General features: G+C 27.9%; 1 protein-coding gene across 2 annotated transcripts in view; it reads right to left on the bottom strand.

Annotated features, from left to right (window-relative positions):
- The window catches only part of LOC129983766 (rab3 GTPase-activating protein non-catalytic subunit-like), an 86217-nt gene that overhangs the window by 44724 nt on the left and 20805 nt on the right, over positions 1-20688 (bottom strand). For both annotated transcript variants that reach the window (XM_056093387.1, XM_056093388.1), the window contains exons 11-19: positions 18864-18953; positions 18641-18780; positions 18313-18443; positions 17855-17913; positions 8687-8824; positions 6271-6347; positions 4998-5059; positions 914-1004; positions 669-820 (exon numbers count right to left, since the gene is read on the bottom strand). In XM_056093387.1, coding sequence (XP_055949362.1) covers positions 669-820; positions 914-1004; positions 4998-5059; positions 6271-6347; positions 8687-8824; positions 17855-17913; positions 18313-18443; positions 18641-18780; positions 18864-18953 — 940 coding nt within the window. The remainder of the gene's footprint in view (positions 1-668; positions 821-913; positions 1005-4997; positions 5060-6270; positions 6348-8686; positions 8825-17854; positions 17914-18312; positions 18444-18640; positions 18781-18863; positions 18954-20688) is intronic.

The raw sequence follows: 20688 nt of genomic DNA, 5'->3' as shown, positions 1-20688 counted from the left end.
TATAATTTCTTATTGAAATTTTAATCAATGAAATACTGAATCGCTACAAACAAAAATATGGAATCATTTTTTTTAATTTAATCAAAACAGCCTAATTCTAAGAATTAAAGTTAAACATTTTTTCCATCTATCATTGAAAGTCGTTTAGAATGACAATTTCATATGTATAATATCCATATATTAGGAATGGTGAATCCTCATGATGAAAATTTCAGAAAAAGTAATTTCTTTTAGTCCCAAAAAATATAGATGTTTAAAGAGTGAAATAAATAATTTATGAAATAAAATAGAAGAAATCAATAATTATTCAAATTACAATGTCTATATTTATAAAATGATTTTGACAAATCAGCTTATCTTGCAAATAAATTTCATGATATTCATATACTTATTTTAAGACAAATTATTTACAAACAACATTACTATCTTAATGTACATATACTTTTCTACAGGTGATAAAATATTGTAACTAGAAAAATTCTGGCAAATTCTGTAATGCCAAATGTGATTTTTAAACTTCAGTTTTGCATTAAGTCTTACCTATTCATATATCTTCACTCATTAATCTATTGATATTTTCTACAACTGAAGCATGCATATATATATATATATAAGAGAGAAAGAAAGGAAAAGAAAAAGATAAAATATTTTCTATGCATGATGTATACCTGTATATCAACAGATTCTTCTACTGTTTCAGGCAAAGCTTCAACAGATTTAGTATTTATATCATTCATTGTGTTATATAGTTTTAAAAGTTGTAAAGTTCTAGCACAATATTGCTGCAATAATTTTGCATCATTGTCCATCTGCAACTGATCTAAAAAAAAAAAAAACGTTTATTTACAATTCATTCAAACCAAAATATATCTGTTTACATTAATCTTCTATAAGACAAAAATGTCTTCAATACCTTGTTTTTGTAGGTGATTCAAAAGGGCAGTAACAACTTCTTCTACTAATTCAGGAGTGGAATGACGACTATTCAAGATATTATCTAAAGCCTGAAAAAAAAGTTGATTTTGCCTTTGGTAAATAAAAAGAACTTATTGCTTTGATTTTAAACAATTTTTCAAGGTTTTTAAAAAAAAAGTAATAAAAAAATATGCATAAACATTTAATTAAAATTACAGTTTGTCCATATTCTTCCTTTAACATAACTGAATGCTCAGCAAACTGCTACAAAGTTTCCCTACAAACTGCTCATTCGATAAAACTTAAAAAAATATATCAAAATTTTTTTGGAGAAGCTCTGTTATTAAAAAAACAATGGTCTATTAGCACTGATCTAAAGATATGTGATATACTTTGGTTTCATTTGCTTGTGGATAAAGCAGCATATAGAGATTAGAGATTGCAATACCGGTATACCGAATACCGGTATTTTGAGCCATTTGTACACTTTTGAAATACCGGTATTCACAAGTTTAAATACCGGTTTTTCGGTATTTACTAGAAATTATTAAAATTGTCTCCACTATATGTTCAGGGATCGCCAACATAGTAAAATAGTATACGTTTTTGTTTTTATGTCTCCCTAACGGGCGAAATTAATTAACTAATTAATGACTTAATTAATTGCTTAAATCTAAATTAGCAAAACATGGATTATCCCTGAAAGAAGATATTGTATCCATAACGACTAATGGAGCAACAGTTATGAAAAAAGTTGGAAAGTTGATTGATGCAAATCAGCAATCGTACAATGCTCATGGAATTCAATTAGGAGTAATAGATGTATTATACCAAAAAAATAAAGAACAGATGAATCCAAATACTGTGGATATAGAAACTTCGGATTTCGACATTGAAGAGAGTAAGAGTGAGAGTGATATTGACACAATGAAAATAATGACAATGTAATTGTTGAAGAAGATATTGCGAATGAGGATGAAATATTAACCCATCAAGAATTGCTTCCTATAATTTATAAAGTTCGAAAAATTGTTAAGATAATTAAACGTTCCCCTACAAAAAATGCCATATTACAAAAATATATACTAACTGAAAATAAAACAGAATATATGTTAATATTAGATTCTAAAACATGTTGGAACCGTTTACTCCTAATGATGGAACGATTTTTGAAATTGAGAAATCCAATCCAAAATGCAATAATCGACTTAAACCTGTAAATTAATTTTTCAGATAGTGAATTCGACTTAATATCCAGAACTATATCAGCTCTACTTCCAATAAAACTGACTATCGAGGCATTATGTCGGAGAGATTTTAATTTATTAACAGCTAATGCAAGAAGTCATGCAAGAACAGCACACATCACTATCTGAAGAATTATATATTACATTGAAAAATCGCACAAAAGAAAGACATACCGAAATAGAAATTGTCTTATGGTATTTACATAATTATAATGATTTTAAAAATGAAAATGAAAAAGAAGAAAAGAAAATAATCAATTCAAATCTGATTAAGTTTAGAGTAAATTTTCTTAAAATTTGTTACCCACAAACCTATCCACATTCAGAAAAATTCGGTTCAGGTATCAAAGATTATGATGACACTAATGTCGATAGTGAAAAGGAATTGTCTTTTGAACAAAAATTAGAATTAGCGATAAATAAAAAAATACTCAACGAACCAAAATACAATACAGAAATCAGCAATATCTAAAACCATCCGACGAGAAATTGATTTATTTTAAGATGAGGGATTTAGAAGGTAAATACTTGAAAAAAATATATCGCGCGTTGCTAACAGTATCACCAACTAGCGTAGATACCGAAAGAACGTTTTCGACAGCTGATAATTTTTACACAAAATTACTTCTCAGGCTTAATGACAGTTACAATTGATCACATTTCAAAAATTTGTAATAGTACCAGAGACTGAATAGTGACATTCACACTTTTTTTGTGATTTAAATAAATAAGTTAAATAAGTTTTTCCTTTATTTTTTTGTGATTCTTTATATAGTGTTATAATTTATACGTTACATATTATTTTTTGTGGCATTTACACTCTCTAACAAAACTGGCAAATAAAAGAAATAAACACCTGTGTTTTCGTTCTTTTTCTAAAATTTCTAATACCGGTATTAAAACCGGTATCAAGATTTAAAAAATACCGAATACCGGTATTGAAATTTTGGTCCGGTATTGCAATCCCTAATAGATATCACAAGAAAAAAGTGAAACGACCTTTAGTTGAAATGCTGATTATAAGTAAAGTGAAAAACGAACAGATAATTACTGATTGATAGAAATAATAAAATTTTTCCATCACTACATATAAAACTCTGTCCAATAAAGCAATTTGTTAAGACACGCAATAAAGAGTTTAATAGCTTTGAATATCATTTCCTTGGCTGAACAATGAAAGCAAGGAATTTTGATGGCCTTCAAATTAGTTGTTAAAAAATTCAAAATTTTCTGCATTCATTATGGATATTTTTTTGACGGTTTGTTTCATTTTGATTACTAAGAAATTTTCAAGTTGCCAAAGAATAGAAAACTATAAAAAATTGGCATAAAATATGTTAATTTCTTTTTTAATTGTGCAATAATATTAGCACAAAGGTGAATTTCCTACATAGTCAACTGTATAAATTTCCAAACAAGAGGAACAAGGAAAGAGGTTCCATCAAAATATCAAAGTAAAAGAACAAAGATATCATAAAAGGTAGGGTATCACATAACAGTAAATTACTATTGGAGCATGCAATATAAAATTTACAATGCATGCAAAAGGAAACCACATAATGGCTTTTCTATGTCCCGTCTTGATTCCAGAGACATAATGCAATATCATCATCAATTTTTTAGCATACTCTTATTATTTTAATATATTATAGTTATGGATCTTTACTATTGAAATTTATTTCTTTATCCCATTCATTAATATTGTTTTAAATTTTATTTTCTACTTATTTTTAATATAGATTTCATGTGATTTCAGCACTAGTTTATCTTCTTATTCAAATATATTTAAATAATACCCTTTAAGATTAAAATGGCCTACCGCTTTAATTTAATTTTAAATTTCCACTTTCTCACAAAATCTAAAGTCACAAAATCAATACCAGATTCAGAATCAATACCATGGAAATACCCTAAAGTCACTGAAATATCATAGGCAATAAAATCAGTATGAAGCAATACTGATTAGAGGGGGGGTGGGGAAAAGGAAACCTCAAAATAATAACTGTTTTAAAAAAATATTATCCAATATAGCATTTGATAAATGTTCTTCAGATGATTTATATTTGTTACTCTGCCTTTTTTAATTATTTTTGAAAGTCATCTGTTTTAAAAAAACATTAGGAAATAAACAGAATGGAATTTACATAAATTAAATACAAACTGTACACATAAAAATTAGATAAAAAGGAAAACATTTATAAAAAATTTTTAAAATGCAAAAGTGTTTTTAAAAGGTGAATTTTTTTATGAAAGCAGTGAGATAAATGTATTCTCAAAATCAGTTGATGAAAACACATAATATGGATCGAATAATCAGGATTGTGTCCCTTAGCAGCTAAAAAAAAGGATTTGTAGAAAAATAATCACTATTTTTAATTCATAATCAAAAAATGCAATAAAATCTTGATATTCAAACATTAAAGTGTAAATAATTCCAAAATAATGAACCCCAAACATATTGGATTCAAGCTTAATATAATATGTTTCACAAACAAGTGATTTCTACATAAAAAAATAAATAATAATAAATTTTCATACTATGTGAAGTTAAATGATATGATATTGATTTTACATTTAAAAAAAAGTTTCAATTATTCTATACATTTATCATTTACAAAATTATGATTCACAAGCTTGAAAATTGTTATTCATGAAAAATCACCACAATAATTTTTCATCAATATACCTTATTGAATATAGTAGATGTAAAATGAAATATCAAACACAATAATAAAGTCTGAAAGTACAAATTTTTCAAAAGTTAAATTAATGTAAAATTCTTCTTTTAAGTACTTTAACTAAGCTTGTAACATATTTCAGCAAAAGAATACCTACTTGTATACGTGTGGTAGATATTCTCATGTCTCTTAAAATTTTTATTATTTCAAATGATTTTCCTGGAAAAGAAAAAAAAAGATATAAGATGATTTTAGATAATAAAATAACTTATTACATACCTTATTTACTGTTTATTTTTTACTTATTTCAATTAGATAATTTAAACAAGATATCTATAACTCTAAAACACACAGATTGAGAACTCTTAGGAATGTGCTCTCTCAGACATAGAAATAACTTCCAAATGCAGAAATAATATTCAATAATCTTTCCAATTATCAAAAAAAAAATTGTTACAAAATATCTAATCCCTTTTTTGTTTGTTTGTCTAACAATGCATATTTTAACAAAGTTAAATTAATATTTTCAATAAGGTGGAATGAATTTTGAAATTCTTGTTAACAATAACAATTAATTCTTTTTTACTTTCGTGAATCCGAAATATTAAAAAAAAATATTATAATTGTTAAAAAATTCTCACTTGAGAATTCGATGAATCTCCACATTTTAGACCTCCCACAATCTGAAAACACACATTTTTATCATTATGTCAAACTCTCTGCCTTTGAGCAGGATAATTCAAACATGCTTTGAGAGAGATGGTTTAAATTTGGTATATGGAATTATGACCAAATTTGTAGATTTCTAAATTTGAACTAAATCCAATGAATATTGAATGAAATCCAATCAGAGAAAATCTATTTGTTTGGCTATTTTAGTACAAGTGAAATTAATAATTGCAAAATATGAAGATCTAGGTAGATAGGGAGTTTAAAATCTAAAATATAGGTACCTCTAAAATTTTGAGCCAAATATATCAAAGGTATGATGGTCTGTCAGTTTACAATTTTGATGTATATAAATGCAGTACCTCATAAATGCAAAGAATGAAATCAATGAAATTTGGTAAGTAACCTAGTGACTATAACTGTAGTTTTGTGTCGCTGGCTGACAAAAATACATATTCTCACAATAGATTCAGTAAAAATGATAGATTCGTGCCAAAGACCTATATTTCCTAACTATTGTCCACTACTAAAGAAGATAGCATCACTCAAGGTCCAAATTTTATGCACAAGAAGGGGAATAACATTTATTGGAGAATATTCAAGAAAGTTTTGGAGAGACCACTACCCTCTTTTTCTCTTAAAATAATAGAATAATTATTAATAAAGGAGAAAGTCTACCAACACTTTGCTAATATTTTTCTAGTAAACTCATCTGTTCTGAGAATCAGAAATAAGCTTAAAAATAATAAATCCTGTCTTACCTTTGGTAGTGTTTTTAAGAGCCATCTTGAGCTCCCGCAGTAAATGCATATCACGAGCTCGTTTGCTATTTTTCTCACTATAAAAAATAAAGTGTTTTGAGTTTTGAGAGAAAAAAAAATTCAAAACAATTAATTAAGTAATATTATACAAATTTATACATTTCAAACTTTTAAAAGTGATAGAAAGCATTAAATAACATTTCAATATATAGGTTAATTCAAAGTATACAGCATTGGAGAGCTTTTTTTTTTTTTTTTTTCCCACTTGGAGTGATCTTACTGAGTAATCAGTATGATCTATCAAGCTTAATTTTTTCCTCTATGGGGTCATCTGAAAATCCAACTGCACAACTACAGTCCCATCGATTCTATAAGGATGATGTTGTTGATTTCTGTATTGCAGTTGTAGGAAACATAATTTTGCCAATTTACGCTGATATCTATGCCAATGTTATCAATAGTTAATTTTAGCAATTTTGAGATTAATTCCAAAGTCCTTAAAACTCATCAGTTTTCACTATCAAACCTTCTCCATTTATTATTTTATTTTAGCCTTATACCTCAAAAACTTTAATACTAGAGTTATATCCATGCATAGTATATGTATGATAATTTGTCCTTCTCTGCATGCTTTTGATAACCACTAAAATATGTATCAAAAGTCTTGAAACATTTTGTGCATTTTCTAAAATTGTAAGTAGCTATCTACATTTACAAAGTTATCACTCAAATGCGAAAAAGAAAAATCCCCTGTGCTTTTCCTTATGTAAATTCAAGATATGAGGAAATGCACGAATAGCACTCATGTGCTAGTTATGATGCAATATGATTTTAAGGAGTGGAAAAAGCAAGGAAAGGAAGCAACAATTTAACATTATTTGAAAGTACGTTTATATTCACATATAGTAGAAAAAAAATTTCTCTTTATTTATTATCTAGAATTTAGCAAGACAAAAATTTATATACTAAGGCAGGAGATATATTACCTCTCAGGCTCTTTAATTGTAAGTCACATAAAATTAAGAACTCGAGTGAAATAAAACACAAAAAATTTTTGCTATAACAATGCAAATCATTTAATAATCACTTACCAAAAAACATTACAAATCAAAATTATTACAATTTTTTAAATTTATTTATTCATTTTTGCCAATTCCAGTATTTGGACATCGATTTTTGCAACATCAGCAGTTTTTTCAGCCATCAGTTTCATGAAACTAATGGACCTAATCCATAACAAATAAGATACAACATTTCTATATGGTTTAATATACTTTTTTTTAAAGCTATTTCACTTTCATTGAACATGAGAGAAAATATTTATAATATATCATTGAATGAATTAAAGAACGAATGTGACGCAACAAATTTTAATACCCATAAAAATTCAGCTTTAAATGATTGTTCTTGAGCTAAAAAGTTCGAAATCAGTTTATTTTCAGACATTAAATCTGATGTTTTCGGATTTGATGTGTCATTCGTTTTAGATACTAAGTCCAGCATCAATAATGACTTTTAAACTGGCACTTAGTCATGTATGTTTCACTCTTTTGGCATGACTAGTAAGAGCCTTTTTTCCCATATTGTTTAGGCTTATTTTCTTCTAACAAAGCACGCAGTACACAACAAATTGATTTTTGGAACTTTTCAAACCCATTCAGCAAAATCAGGATTGATTTTTTCCCCCATCCAATTCACATCACATGCGGATTTTGAGCAGCTGATTGATTTAAAAATATTTCTAACCTGCTCTGATTACGTTCTCAGTTTCTCAAATAATAAACAAATCATTCACTAAACTCAAGTATGGTAGACTAAACACCACCCCACTGCTTCCGCAAAATGAATGTTTCTAATCCCACCAGAGAAATGTGTTCCATTCTTTCACGCAGTTGCAGAAGTTTCACGCATGCTCATTAGTTGCAGTTTGGGAATCTCATAGAAAAAGAACTGTCTCGCAAATCGAAACTGGAATGATCTCTACAGAAAAAAAGAGGAAGAGAGAAAAGGAGCAAGTATCCGCATTACACAATCGCGACAGGTATTGTTTCGTTTTCGAGAGCTATGACTACGATCTTTCATACTTCCAATCTCTAGAGAATGGCAATTTTTGGATGAGAGAAAATAACTAAGAAATTCAAATTTCCTTATTTTCCCTGTTTTTAAGAAAATTTTCAATTTTCCCATCATTTCCCCGGTTTTTAAAGACAAATTTTAAATCCCCTGTGTTTTCCCAGTTCTCCAGGTGGCGTGACAACATTGATCTAACATAAGATATTTATATATTACAAAAGTAAACAAAATATAGAAATCGAAATAAGATATCAAAAAGTCATTTCATAAAACAAACAACCATTTTAAAAAGCAGTAAGGACATGCGTCCAAAGTCATAAGAAATATGTTCTATAATAAATACCTCAAAATTAAATGAAAAGGCACAATTATTTTTTTCAGAATGCCGTCAACATCCAGGAAATAACATGAGCATAAACGATCCTTCATTAGAGCAGTAGAGAAATTTCCACCAACTATTGTGTATCCAGGACAAAATAATCTGCAAACGAAGAGGGTAAACTGAAATATGCATCAAAAAGTATCATGTGAATAGCAAAATTAGAAATTTAAATGTCACTAAAATTTTATAATTAATTATTAATAAGCATCTGAAAAAACTTTCAAACAAGGTTGAAAATTTTTTGAATTCTTAAAGCAGAATTTATTCACAGCGAAAAAAATACAAATATCAAAGTCCATAATCAAATTTTAGCTTAAAAACCAGTTTTATTAGCACTCTTTAAGCTCCTTTAGAGAAAAATAAAAACCAACATTAAGATAAAAAATTTTATTGTAAATTTAAGTGTTTTGAAATAAACTGAGTTAGGTATTAACAAAAAATCCTATTTTAAACATAAAATACCACCAATAATTGCTAAATATATTTCAAAAAGTTTGAAATTAAATTATTGAAATTTTTTATGCAAGTTTTATATAAATCCTTTTATCAAAATTTTATTGCATTTGTAAAATTATTTAATTCCTTACTACAGTTACAATATTAAGAAAAATTATTATATTGCTACTTTGTTAGCATTTCAACTCCTTAAAGAAGAATAAAAAGGTAACAAACATAAATAAACAAAGCTTAGATATAAAAATCATGTTGAATTTATGCAATATGTACGGAAAATTTTGTTTCTTTTCAGAAATTTCGATTTTTTTACTAATGGCTTTTCCCAATTAATTAGATTGTAATAATAATGAAACGACTATGGCTTTTTGAAGAAGGGTTTTAGCTTTATATTCAATTTCAGCGATTTTCTTTTTTCTAAGAGAAATTTCATTTATCATAGAAACTTAAAGAAATTAAATTAGTGTTTTGACACTGAAAGATATTTTTTTTTATCTATATGGTCTTAAAAAATATGAAATGACTGATATTCACAATTCTTTAATAATCTTTACCAAGTGGATTCCACCAGACTTCTTTATGAGATCATATACAATACATTGTGAAACAAAATATTTCATTTAAATTTCACTGTATTCACCTAAAACTCAGAAAAGTTTTGTAAATTTATTGTCTTTAAATAAAACGTTTAAAAAATACCATAAGCAATCTCACTTTCCTGACATTAACTCATGACTCAATTTCCTGACTGAAATCCTGAATAAAGGTGATATAACTATCCTCTTCATACTTTGTACATCTACATACTTTGCAAAATAAATTTATGTACTCCATGAGAAAAACATCTGCCATCTTCATCTTACTGATGCAAAAGCAATACATGACTTCTTTTTTTTTTCACACTCAATAGTTTTCTCTAGCAAAACAATACTTTTTATTGATGCATAATTTACTGGTGATACTTCATTATGCATTCCAACATTTTTAAAGCAAGCTACTGACAATTTTGCTTAAAACACATAATCAATTATTTCTTTTCTGCAATGCAAAGCTTTCAATAATTTGTGCTCTATGAATAACAGAACATGACATATTATTAGAAAAATTAAACTAGCATTAACTATTTAATGAAGAAATTTTTTTGCCTGAAAAAGTGAGAGTGTCTTTAGAAAAATACAATCGTTGTCTTACTAAAGAATATCAGATGCATAAGAAGGCAAATGTAGGTTATTACACTGATACATTTAAAGAAGTACTTAATATATTCTGCAACACGAGACAGCAGGAGAAATAGTTTCTCCCAAACTTTCTTGACAATAAAAGTGTTATCAACCCTACTTCCTGCGTAAAAATTAGGGACACTGTGTAAGACTGTGAAAGTCACAAGTACTCAAATTTTTATTTTCATAGTCTGCATATGAAAGTTTAGTGCTTTGCAGTATAGTACAGAAAATCAAATATCCATTTTGGAAGATCTGCTACAGATCAAATGACACAGAGATACAATTTTAGTGATAAAATTATCCAATTTCATTTATCTAATTGGTTGCAACTTAGAGTTTCACATTTACATAACATGCAAATGCACTGACTGATAGAAGATTAATTCACTAAGAGATTTGATTCAAAAAATCTATACTTAGATTCAATGATTTATACTTAGATATAAACACTGTGTGCCAAATTTTGCCAATATACCTCTTAGTATTTTGAAGTTGTTACGCTGATTCTCACTCATACAGATAGATGAAAAACTTCATGTAATTGAATTTCATTCGAAATTTGACAGAAATCTGCAAATTTGGTTTTAAAATAACATACAAAATTTTATTCACCTAATTCACAGAGTTTGTGAATTACTGTATTCATGGACAGATACAGATTCCAAATTTTTGTTTTTCAGAGGTCTGAATTGTAGAAATAGGGCAAATTTTTAACTCAAATTTTTTTAACAATTATAATTATTTCTCATTTAATACTTCATATACAAGAAAGTAAAAAAGAATTTTACTGCCATTAATTTATTTTTGAATCATGAGCAAGAATAATAAGTAATGAACTACAAATAACTTTGGAGTACTATGAACATTTTGTTTTACTTTTATTTTTGAAAATTTTGAACTATTCAGGAAAAGACATAGTGAATTAAACACATGTTTTCCCAATATTGTTAAAATATTCTAAAACTTTTTATACACACAAATTTCTAGCAGTAAAAATATTAAAATAAATTATGTTGAAATACAATTTTAAAAAATGCACAGAAAAAAAAAAGCAGGGTAGGAAAGCACACAACAACTTCCTGAAGTCACTGTTACAAACTAATTTGCATGATTTTACATGAATGCATAAAATTCTCCCTAAAAAGAAGCGATTTGCTTTCTATCTAAACAAGCAAAAGAAGATGAAAGAAAAATAATGTAAATAAATGGAAGAAATATATTTTCTCCTTATTATCAATATTTCCCTAAATTGAGATAAAACCTTTTCATCAGACTTCTGGATTCAATGAGACTTTTTCAGAGATGAAAGATCAGACACTGCAATAAAAATGCAGTCATATAATCGAACAGATTGGTCATGGTTTTGTAATATGGTGAAATTTTATTTTCTTCCTTAGAAAAATAAGTACTTTAAGGCGTTTATATATGGATTATTAAAAATCAGCAGTTTTATAAGATCTTTTAATAATGTTATGTTCCCTGAATATAATTCTGCATAATGCTAAATTCTAAATCATTGAATTAAAAAAAAAAAAATGAATAATTTATCAAGCACTAGCAGTACGCACACAGTGTTGCCCATGGCATAACATCCAAGAGGAAAAATTAACTTAAAACTTAAATCTAGCCCCCACCCGATATGACATGGGCATGTCACACAACATTAAACAAACATAAAAATATATTTAGAAATCATGAGAAATAACTACAAAATAATTTCTTATAGCAAACAATCAGAAATATTTAGACTATTAAAAAGGTAAAAATATGATATGTTCTTAGATAAAATAATTCACTAAAAATATACAAAAGAAAAACTGTTTTAAAATTTTAAAATAAACAATTAAGTCATAGCACTCACTGTTCCACACTTGTTTATCAACTCTGTACAATCTGATATGGAAATAAAATTCAGTTTGCTTCATAATATTTTTTTGTAAACTATATTGGGTGCTTTTCCTCCTGATGCCAAGACAAAAAGATTTTGTTTGAATGTAACCCTAGAAAGTGCCACATAAAGTTGTCCATGAGAAAAATTTTCTTTGCTTAAGCCAATTCTAGCATAATGAGTTTTGAATCAGTTTAAAATCAGATGTAAACAAAGAAATGTATCGCATATGCATACCACAGCTCTTGCTATTTATACATGCGCACAGGGCCGGCCATCTGAGGGGTGTGGCGAGTGCTATGCACCCGGGCCCCGCGACTGAGGGAGATGCGGCATCGTGATTAAGAATTAAAATAATGTTCTGAACAATAATAGCTTTTACACGTACTGAAAGTATAGAAGTTTGATTCCACGTGGTTGGCTGAGCGTCGGCTGATGCCGTTATTGGGCAATGATCCCGGTGACACCTATAAAAAAAGGGGGGAGTTGATTTATGAATAAAGAAATCCCCTTCGGACATGTTAAGATAGAGCGGCGCGAGTTCTGGGCGCTGAAGCTGGGTTCAAATGGACTTGTAAATTATCAGCTTTTTTTTTTCTACATCTAATGTAATATTTTTTATGCCTGCATCTGTGTATGTTTGTTTATATTAAGTTGTCCAAACAAAAAGTAAAACGAAGATAAATGAAACGATCAATTCCTAGCAATGCACATTGCATTACTGCTTCGCCGGCCAAGGCAGGAATGAAAAGAATTAAGGAAGAAGTTTAAATTTAGCAGTCGGCGGATTTGGATATATACGAAGTTCAAAGTACATATTATATAGTCTTGATGCAAAATATTGTTAATATTACGTAAGTAGATTTATAATCACTTACCTCACCTATTAGGTAATAGATTGTAGTATAGCATATAATAATTGGATCATTCAATCTATAAACTGCTTAATACTGTTAGATATAACTTTTTTCTTGCCAAGGAAATATCCCTATGGCTGTCAAAAAAGGAAATTATCAGATAATATAAAAGACGAAAAGCTAAACTTCAAGAAATCACAAGTAGATCTGCTTTCTTATTTACAAAGTAATTATGGTAAAGAAATTGCAATTCAAACTTCAACTGGGGAAGAAAATTCCGCGCAAAATACACAGTCCAGCAATAAAAATGTTGAAACGGTGACATTTGTTGAAGAATCGTGTGTTTATACAAATTGGACCGAATCAGAAAATAATGACGAAAATGACAAAAACAAATATGATCAAGAGAGTATAAATAATCCTGGTTTATGGCCAAGTATTATAACTGATAAATTTAGAATGTTTTGTGTTAAAATCGGACCTATGCAACACAAAGGAGTTTTTGCTAAAAATGCTGAAGGTAGATCATTTTCTACTAAACACTACTTTAAAAAAAATGCCAAATAGTGAAACTCAACTTCGCAGCTGGTTAATTTATTTAAAGACGCAAGATTCCGTATTTTGTTTTTGTTGCATACTGTTTTCCAAAAAAAAAGAAGAAATGAACCAAACTACACGCTTTATAGGTGGTTATAATAACTGGAGAAAGCTGTCAAATGTAATCCAAGACCATGAACGCTCTTGTTGTCATATTAATTAGTTTATTGCTTGGAAAAAATTATTAAAACGACTAAATTTATGTTCGACTATTGATAAAACAAATCAAGTTAATATAAGTAAGGAAACGGCACGACTCAAATGACTATTTCAAAGAATTCAAGATGTGATTCTATTTTTAACGTGTAATAATCTTCCACTTCGAGGAACACACAAAATAATAGGTAAGCCTAATAACGGAATTTTTTTTAACGTTTAATCGAATTATTAAGTAAATACGATCCTGTGCTAATGGATGGTATAAACAAAATTATAAATTCTGAAAATAAAATTGTGCATCATTTAGCGCATAGGTCACAAGAACAAATTATTTCTGTGTTAGTCCTTAACAAAATTAAGAACGATATAAAAGTAGCCATGCACTATAGCATCCAAATGGATTGTACTCCTGATATTTCCCATAAGGAACAAACTTCAATCATTATTAGATATGTAAATTTTGAAGAGAAAAGATTAACTATATATGAATCATTTATAGGGTTTATTGAAGTAACTGGTCTGACTGGTGAAGGACTAGCAAAAACTCTATTGGAAAGATTAAGTGAACTTGATTTAGATATTATGAAATGTAAAGGGCAAGCATACGACAACGGTAGCAACATGAAAGGGAAATATAAAAGTGTAGTCTAGAATACTTTCTCTAAACCCGTATGCAATTTATGTGCCTTTGCCTATCACACTTCTTTAATTTATTAATTTGTGATGCCGCTTCCAGCAGTATATATAGTAAAAAAAAAAATTTGGAGATATTGCAACGCTTATATTGCTTATTTTCTGCATTTACTAAAAGATGGGAAATTCTAGAAAAGCATTTAAACATTACTCTTAAACAATTATGTGACACTCATTTTTGCAATATTGTCCAAAATTAACACTATCAATAAAATATTTCAAACAAAAACAATTGTTCTTGACTCGGCTTTCAATATAGTCAATAAAATTAAAATTGAAATCTAAAATTTAAGAACAAAATTTAACACATATTTAGATGAAGCAAACGTGTTAGCACATAATTTGAACATTTCAGAACATTTTTCTGTAAAACGAATTCAAAAAAGGAAAAGATTATATTTCGAATTAGCAGAAGACAAAGTTATAAAAAACCCGGTAGAGGAATTTAGGCTTCATTTTTTAAACACTGTAATTGATACTGTTATTGTACAATTAGAATATAGATTTAAAAGTATACCAAGTATTATTTCGGATTTCAAATTAGTCACTGAAATAAAAATTTTAGAAAAACATAAATTAGAGATATGTTCCAAAAACTTTGTAAAATTTTATAACAAAGATGTGGATGAAAACCTAATCCAGGAAATTTGATTTTGAATGAAAGAGATGTAAATAATGCACAAGACAGTGCAATATCTAATAAATAATAATTATAATGTGTTATTTCTAAATGTATTAACTGTGTAAAAACTTTTCTTTATATTGCCAGTTACTGTAGCAAGTGCTGAGCGCTCTTTCAGCAAATTAAAATTAATAAAGAATTATCTTCGGTCAAACATGTGTTCAGAACGCTTAAATGCATTTGTTATATTAAGCATCGAAAAAAAAATTGCAAAAAATTTTAATTTTTCTGAAGTAATTGATGTATTAGCAAAAATAAAATCATTAATATTATGTTCATATATTAATAATATGTGTTTGTATTTTTTTTAATTTTTTTTTTTACTTCACAAAGAATTAGGGCCCCAAATGACTTCTTGCACCTGGGCCCCTTCATAGAGAAGGCCGGCTATGTATGTGCAGTTTGAGGTTTTCGCACATGCACAGATGCAAGCACAGATACGCGAATCGTAGTAGAAAAATAATTAAAATCAAAATTACAAAACTTTTTTTATTTTGATATGACTTCAATATACTAAAATCTTCCCAATAAATGTCCTTCAAAATAGTATAAATATCTCCAATATCAATTTAGTATGTCTCGAGTTTTTCTCTTTTAAACATGCAGACGCTTTCATGAGACTTAATTTTATATTATGTATAGATTATTAATTATATTGTTACGGAAATTCCAGGGTTCTTTTGAGATTTGTTGATCGAAAACAACGACAGCCTCATTAGAAAACGACGACATTTATTAAACACAAAGACACGAATATAAGGATGACAAATGCACAGCCGAAACGAAGACAAGCAGTACACTGAAACAAACAGTATCCACAAGTAGTAATCGGTAGTAATAACAATCACAGCACACAAAGCAGCAGACAGAATTCAGAAGGAGGAGGGAATCTATGTAGCTTCAATCTACGGTCTCTCTAAACGTCTGCAATTCTCCACTGTCACCTCGCTTTAGCTGTATCTAATTTCCGACTCATTACTACACGACTGGCTACTCCACACGACTCGATGCTGCTTCCACAATAAACACCAGGTCTCGGCACACAGCTCAATTCAGCAATCGCTTGAGCTCCACGCAACGCTTGCTCTTCGCTGGACTGATCCAACTACCCGTCGTTGCTTCACTATCCTCTCGACGACTCTATACACGACTCGTTCATGATTGACTGCATGCTTGAGAAGTTTCTGGAACAATCAGTCATATCTCGGTTCCTATTGGCTTTATCGCTAAAATTCTGGAAATTTCTAGTATTATCTCTTTTGTCACCAAGCCCATAGATCACTGATTCAGTATCCGATCAGCATCCAACAGAGTTGGTCTTAAAACTGTCTTTCCAGTGATTGAACTTACCATACTGGGAAGCAACATTGCAGATTTGTAACAACATAATTCTAGATACTGATTTAATCATTCAACTTTTTTTTAACAAATAATTTTCCAAAACTTATTAAGTCATGTAAGTTTCAAAATCAATGTTTTGGAAATTATGTATCCTTATTCAAAATAGATAGTGAAAGCATTAAAACAGCAAGTATTTCTATCAAATTCATTGCTATTGATAAACAAAAAGAACTCAAAAATATTTTTTATTTGAAAATTTTTAAAAAATTAACACATTTAAACAAAAAAATCTACTTAGTTTTTCTATTTTCAATTAATTAGTTAGTTAATTAATTAAAAACCATGCAATTAATTACTCAAATATTTCCATTTATACGAATAAATGATTTTTTAGCATATTATTTTATTTTTATTGATAATGTTACTTTATGCAGCAAGAAACGCAATTTTGTTTCATATATCATATTAGAAAAGAAAATTGAAATTCAACAATGTTTTTACAGAAATGTAAATGAGTGTATCATTTGAAATTTTGTATACCAGTGACTCTTGTATACAGTGTATAAAATTGAAAGGAAAAAAAACTATTATATTTTCGAAAATGCACACACACATGTGTAGTTTCACAATGTGTAGTTGTAATACTAAAGATGTAATTCTATGCTATTTCAATCTGCATCTGTCTCATAGATAATTCTTTGGTAGGATATCTTAATAATTGCACATAATTTTGTTTTTGTTATCATATTGACTGTTCTCATCATTTCAGTAATTTCTCAATTATTTATTTAAATCTTGAAAATACTTAGCCCTTTCTTTAAACTATTGTCTAACTATGAGAAGTCATATACAATTCGTTAAAACATATAATATATATATATATATATATATATATATATATATATATCACCACAACCGTTTCTTTTTTACAGAAAATTTTGGTAAAAGCCACAAAAACCATATATTTAAACAAGCAGCCCATATTTTTTTCTTTGTTTCTTTAAAAATGTAAAACTATGAATTTATAAAATAATATAAAGAACAGGTATCACTTTTGCATCTTCAATCAGAATCAATGTTTGCAAAAATGTACAGTTAAAAATTAAGAAAGTTCAGTATTAATTTTAGCAGTAGAGTTTCATTTATCTGAAAAAAGAATTTACCATATTTTTCGGTTGAGAATTTACAAAGTAAAAGCAGTTTATTTAAATAATAAACGAAGTAAAACTATCTCACCTTCCTGATTTTCCTACATTAAAAGCTGCAACTCTAGGCCCTTGTTGGGAACACCAAACCTGGTCGATTAGAATACCAAAAAAAATTTTAAAATCAGACAAATATTAATAATAAAAAATGCTTTTTGATTTTTGCATAATTTATTTTAATAACAGTTATACAACTTGATTACTTGATAATATTCAAATGAGGACAAATGTGAGCATTTCTTTTAATGAAATATTGATATTTTCAGTAAGGTTTGCCTTAAAATTCACAAACAAAGGAATTTTTATCAAATAATGACAGAAGTTTAAAAAGTCAAAAATTAAAGCATACGTGTGTAAAGTCTTATTTTTTGCTTAATTTTTATAAATGATTATAGTTCTCATGCTAACACTTTCTTAGTAAAATTAACAAGAAAATAAAACAAAACAAATGAAAAAAATCAAAATTTTTAAAAAGTGAAGGCTACTGACCTCTAATATTCCTCGTCGAGGTGCATAAATTACAAGAAAGAATACCCTTCTGATTTTCTTTGCAGGGTCACTTTTATCTTTCATTACATCATCCTCAACCTCTACCCAGCCACACTGAGCATCTCGATATCCTTTTTAATACAAGAAATGATTCTGATAAATGATAAGAGTATTAGTTCAAATTAATTTTTAATAATTAATACTTAAAAATTGTGTCAAAAATGAGACACAAGTATCATTAAACTTATAAGCTCTTTTGATATCTCTAATGTGCAAAGTAGAATTTCACATTCATTTTTAATTTACAATATGCAGACAAAATATTCACCTTTCCACATACGAACAGCAGTTCCCTTAAAAACATCAAACAAGATAACTCTACCAAAAGCATCTGTAACAGCAGCCAAACATTTGTTGGGTGACAAATATATTGAAGTGCCTTGCCTCCTTTTATCATACAGCCCAAATCTTCAAAATAAAGTTTAAATACATTTTCAGCCAAGATCATATTAGCAAATTCTTAATTAAATAATTCAACAATTAAATAATACCTCAAAGGCAAAACTGTAGCAGGCTCAATTTTAGGAACTGGTTTTTGAACTTTAGGTTGATTGAATCCCATCAATCCACCAACAATTCCACTGGAAATAAAATAATAACACCAAATTAATTAATTAATTCGTCTTGAAAAAAGGAAGCATACTTATAATTCAGAATCATATAAAACATTTTTTTTTAATTTCAAATTTCTAATCCTGCAATAGCCAAATAATATAAAGTAAATTTTAGACATTTTTTTGGCTCTATTTCTTTTCTTTCTTAAACAATTTTCTTTGAGCAAAATTTTAGAGAAGAAAATTTTCACATACAATTCCTTTGCTACATTGATCAATATTAGTAAGCAAATAAAGGGAAAAAAGCATCTTAATTTAAAATTATATGGCTAAATTCAACAAATAACTGAGTTATTCTTATTCACCTTTGAGTTGTAAGAAGCTCTAATCTGCATTATAACAATGAGCAAAATTGCAAATATGCAGTATCATTTAGTTTTTTTAATATCATTGTTTTAAAAGTTTTTAACAAATGTTGTAGAAGATTGGAAATAACTGATAAGTTAAATAAAAACATAATATAAATTTATTTTTGTTAAAGGACTATCCACCTTTGATGATCAGTTTATTCATTAAGAATACAGATTTTCCTTACTTTATGAAAATGACTGATATTAACATGAAATTATTTTAGGGTTAACAGTCAAATCTAGAAAAAATCATTTATTCCTGTATGTGCATGCAGTATAAGAGGAAATGCACAAACAGTTTTCATGAACTAATTTTAATAGAATAACACCCTTCTAATTTATAGCAGTGAAAAAGCAAAGGAAAGTAAGTAATAATTCAAAATTAACCAAAATTATAGAATATTAAATGAATATTTATATTCACATACAGAAAAAAAAACTTTTTATTTATAGACAAGAATTAAATAAGATAAAATTCCCATGACAAGAGAAAAAAATATTGATCATTTATCTCATACTTTCTAATTTAAAGTCACCCAAAATTAAGGTCTTGGGTAAAATGAAACACAAAATAACATTTTTGCAACCTTGATACAAACTATTTAATGATTACTTAACAAGAAGAAGAAAAAAAAACAGCAAAGCATTTTTTTCCCCTCTATTTATTTCATAACGTATATGAGTATAAATTTGTGAATATTCACAGATTTCTCAGTTATTAGTGTCATCTTTTTATTCTCTTTCTTTTCTGACAATTTAATTTACAAAACTATTTTGTATTTGTTGGATTTTTGTCTTACAACTTTTTACTGCTTTTCTAAAGTTTCATAATACCTCACATGCACATGCATTATGCGTCACATGCAATTTTGAATACTGGAGCAAATCTTGAGATAGGAACATTTAAGACACCTTCATAAATGTTTATGTCATCATACAGTATTAGAACCAATTAATGAACCTTCCTTCAGGTTTTCAACAAGTATATGCTTGTTGATACCAAATCCACCTTCCACAGCTGCAATATTATGTAACAACACAAAAATTATTTTTATGATTTCTCCAAAATTAGAAAAGACTTTGGATCTCAAAACATTAGAATAGAAAATTTCAAATTGGAACTTTTCACATTCTGAATATGCAATGGAAATTTGTAATTTGAAATAAAGCAGTTGAAGAAAAATCAAACAGTTGCTTTTCACACAATACTACATGGTTTTTCAATAAACATGGACTTAAACAACATGCAGATTTCAAAACAGCAAAGTTTTGGACATGCATTCCTATATGTGTGTATATATATATATATATATATATATATATATATATATATAGTATTCTTTATAAATATA

The sequence above is a fragment of the Argiope bruennichi genome, chromosome 9 (genome assembly GCF_947563725.1).
Source record: "Argiope bruennichi chromosome 9, qqArgBrue1.1, whole genome shotgun sequence".
In the NCBI taxonomy this organism is placed as follows: Eukaryota; Metazoa; Arthropoda; class Arachnida; order Araneae; family Araneidae; genus Argiope; species Argiope bruennichi.
This window is presented reverse-complemented; position numbering and strand designations above follow the sequence as displayed.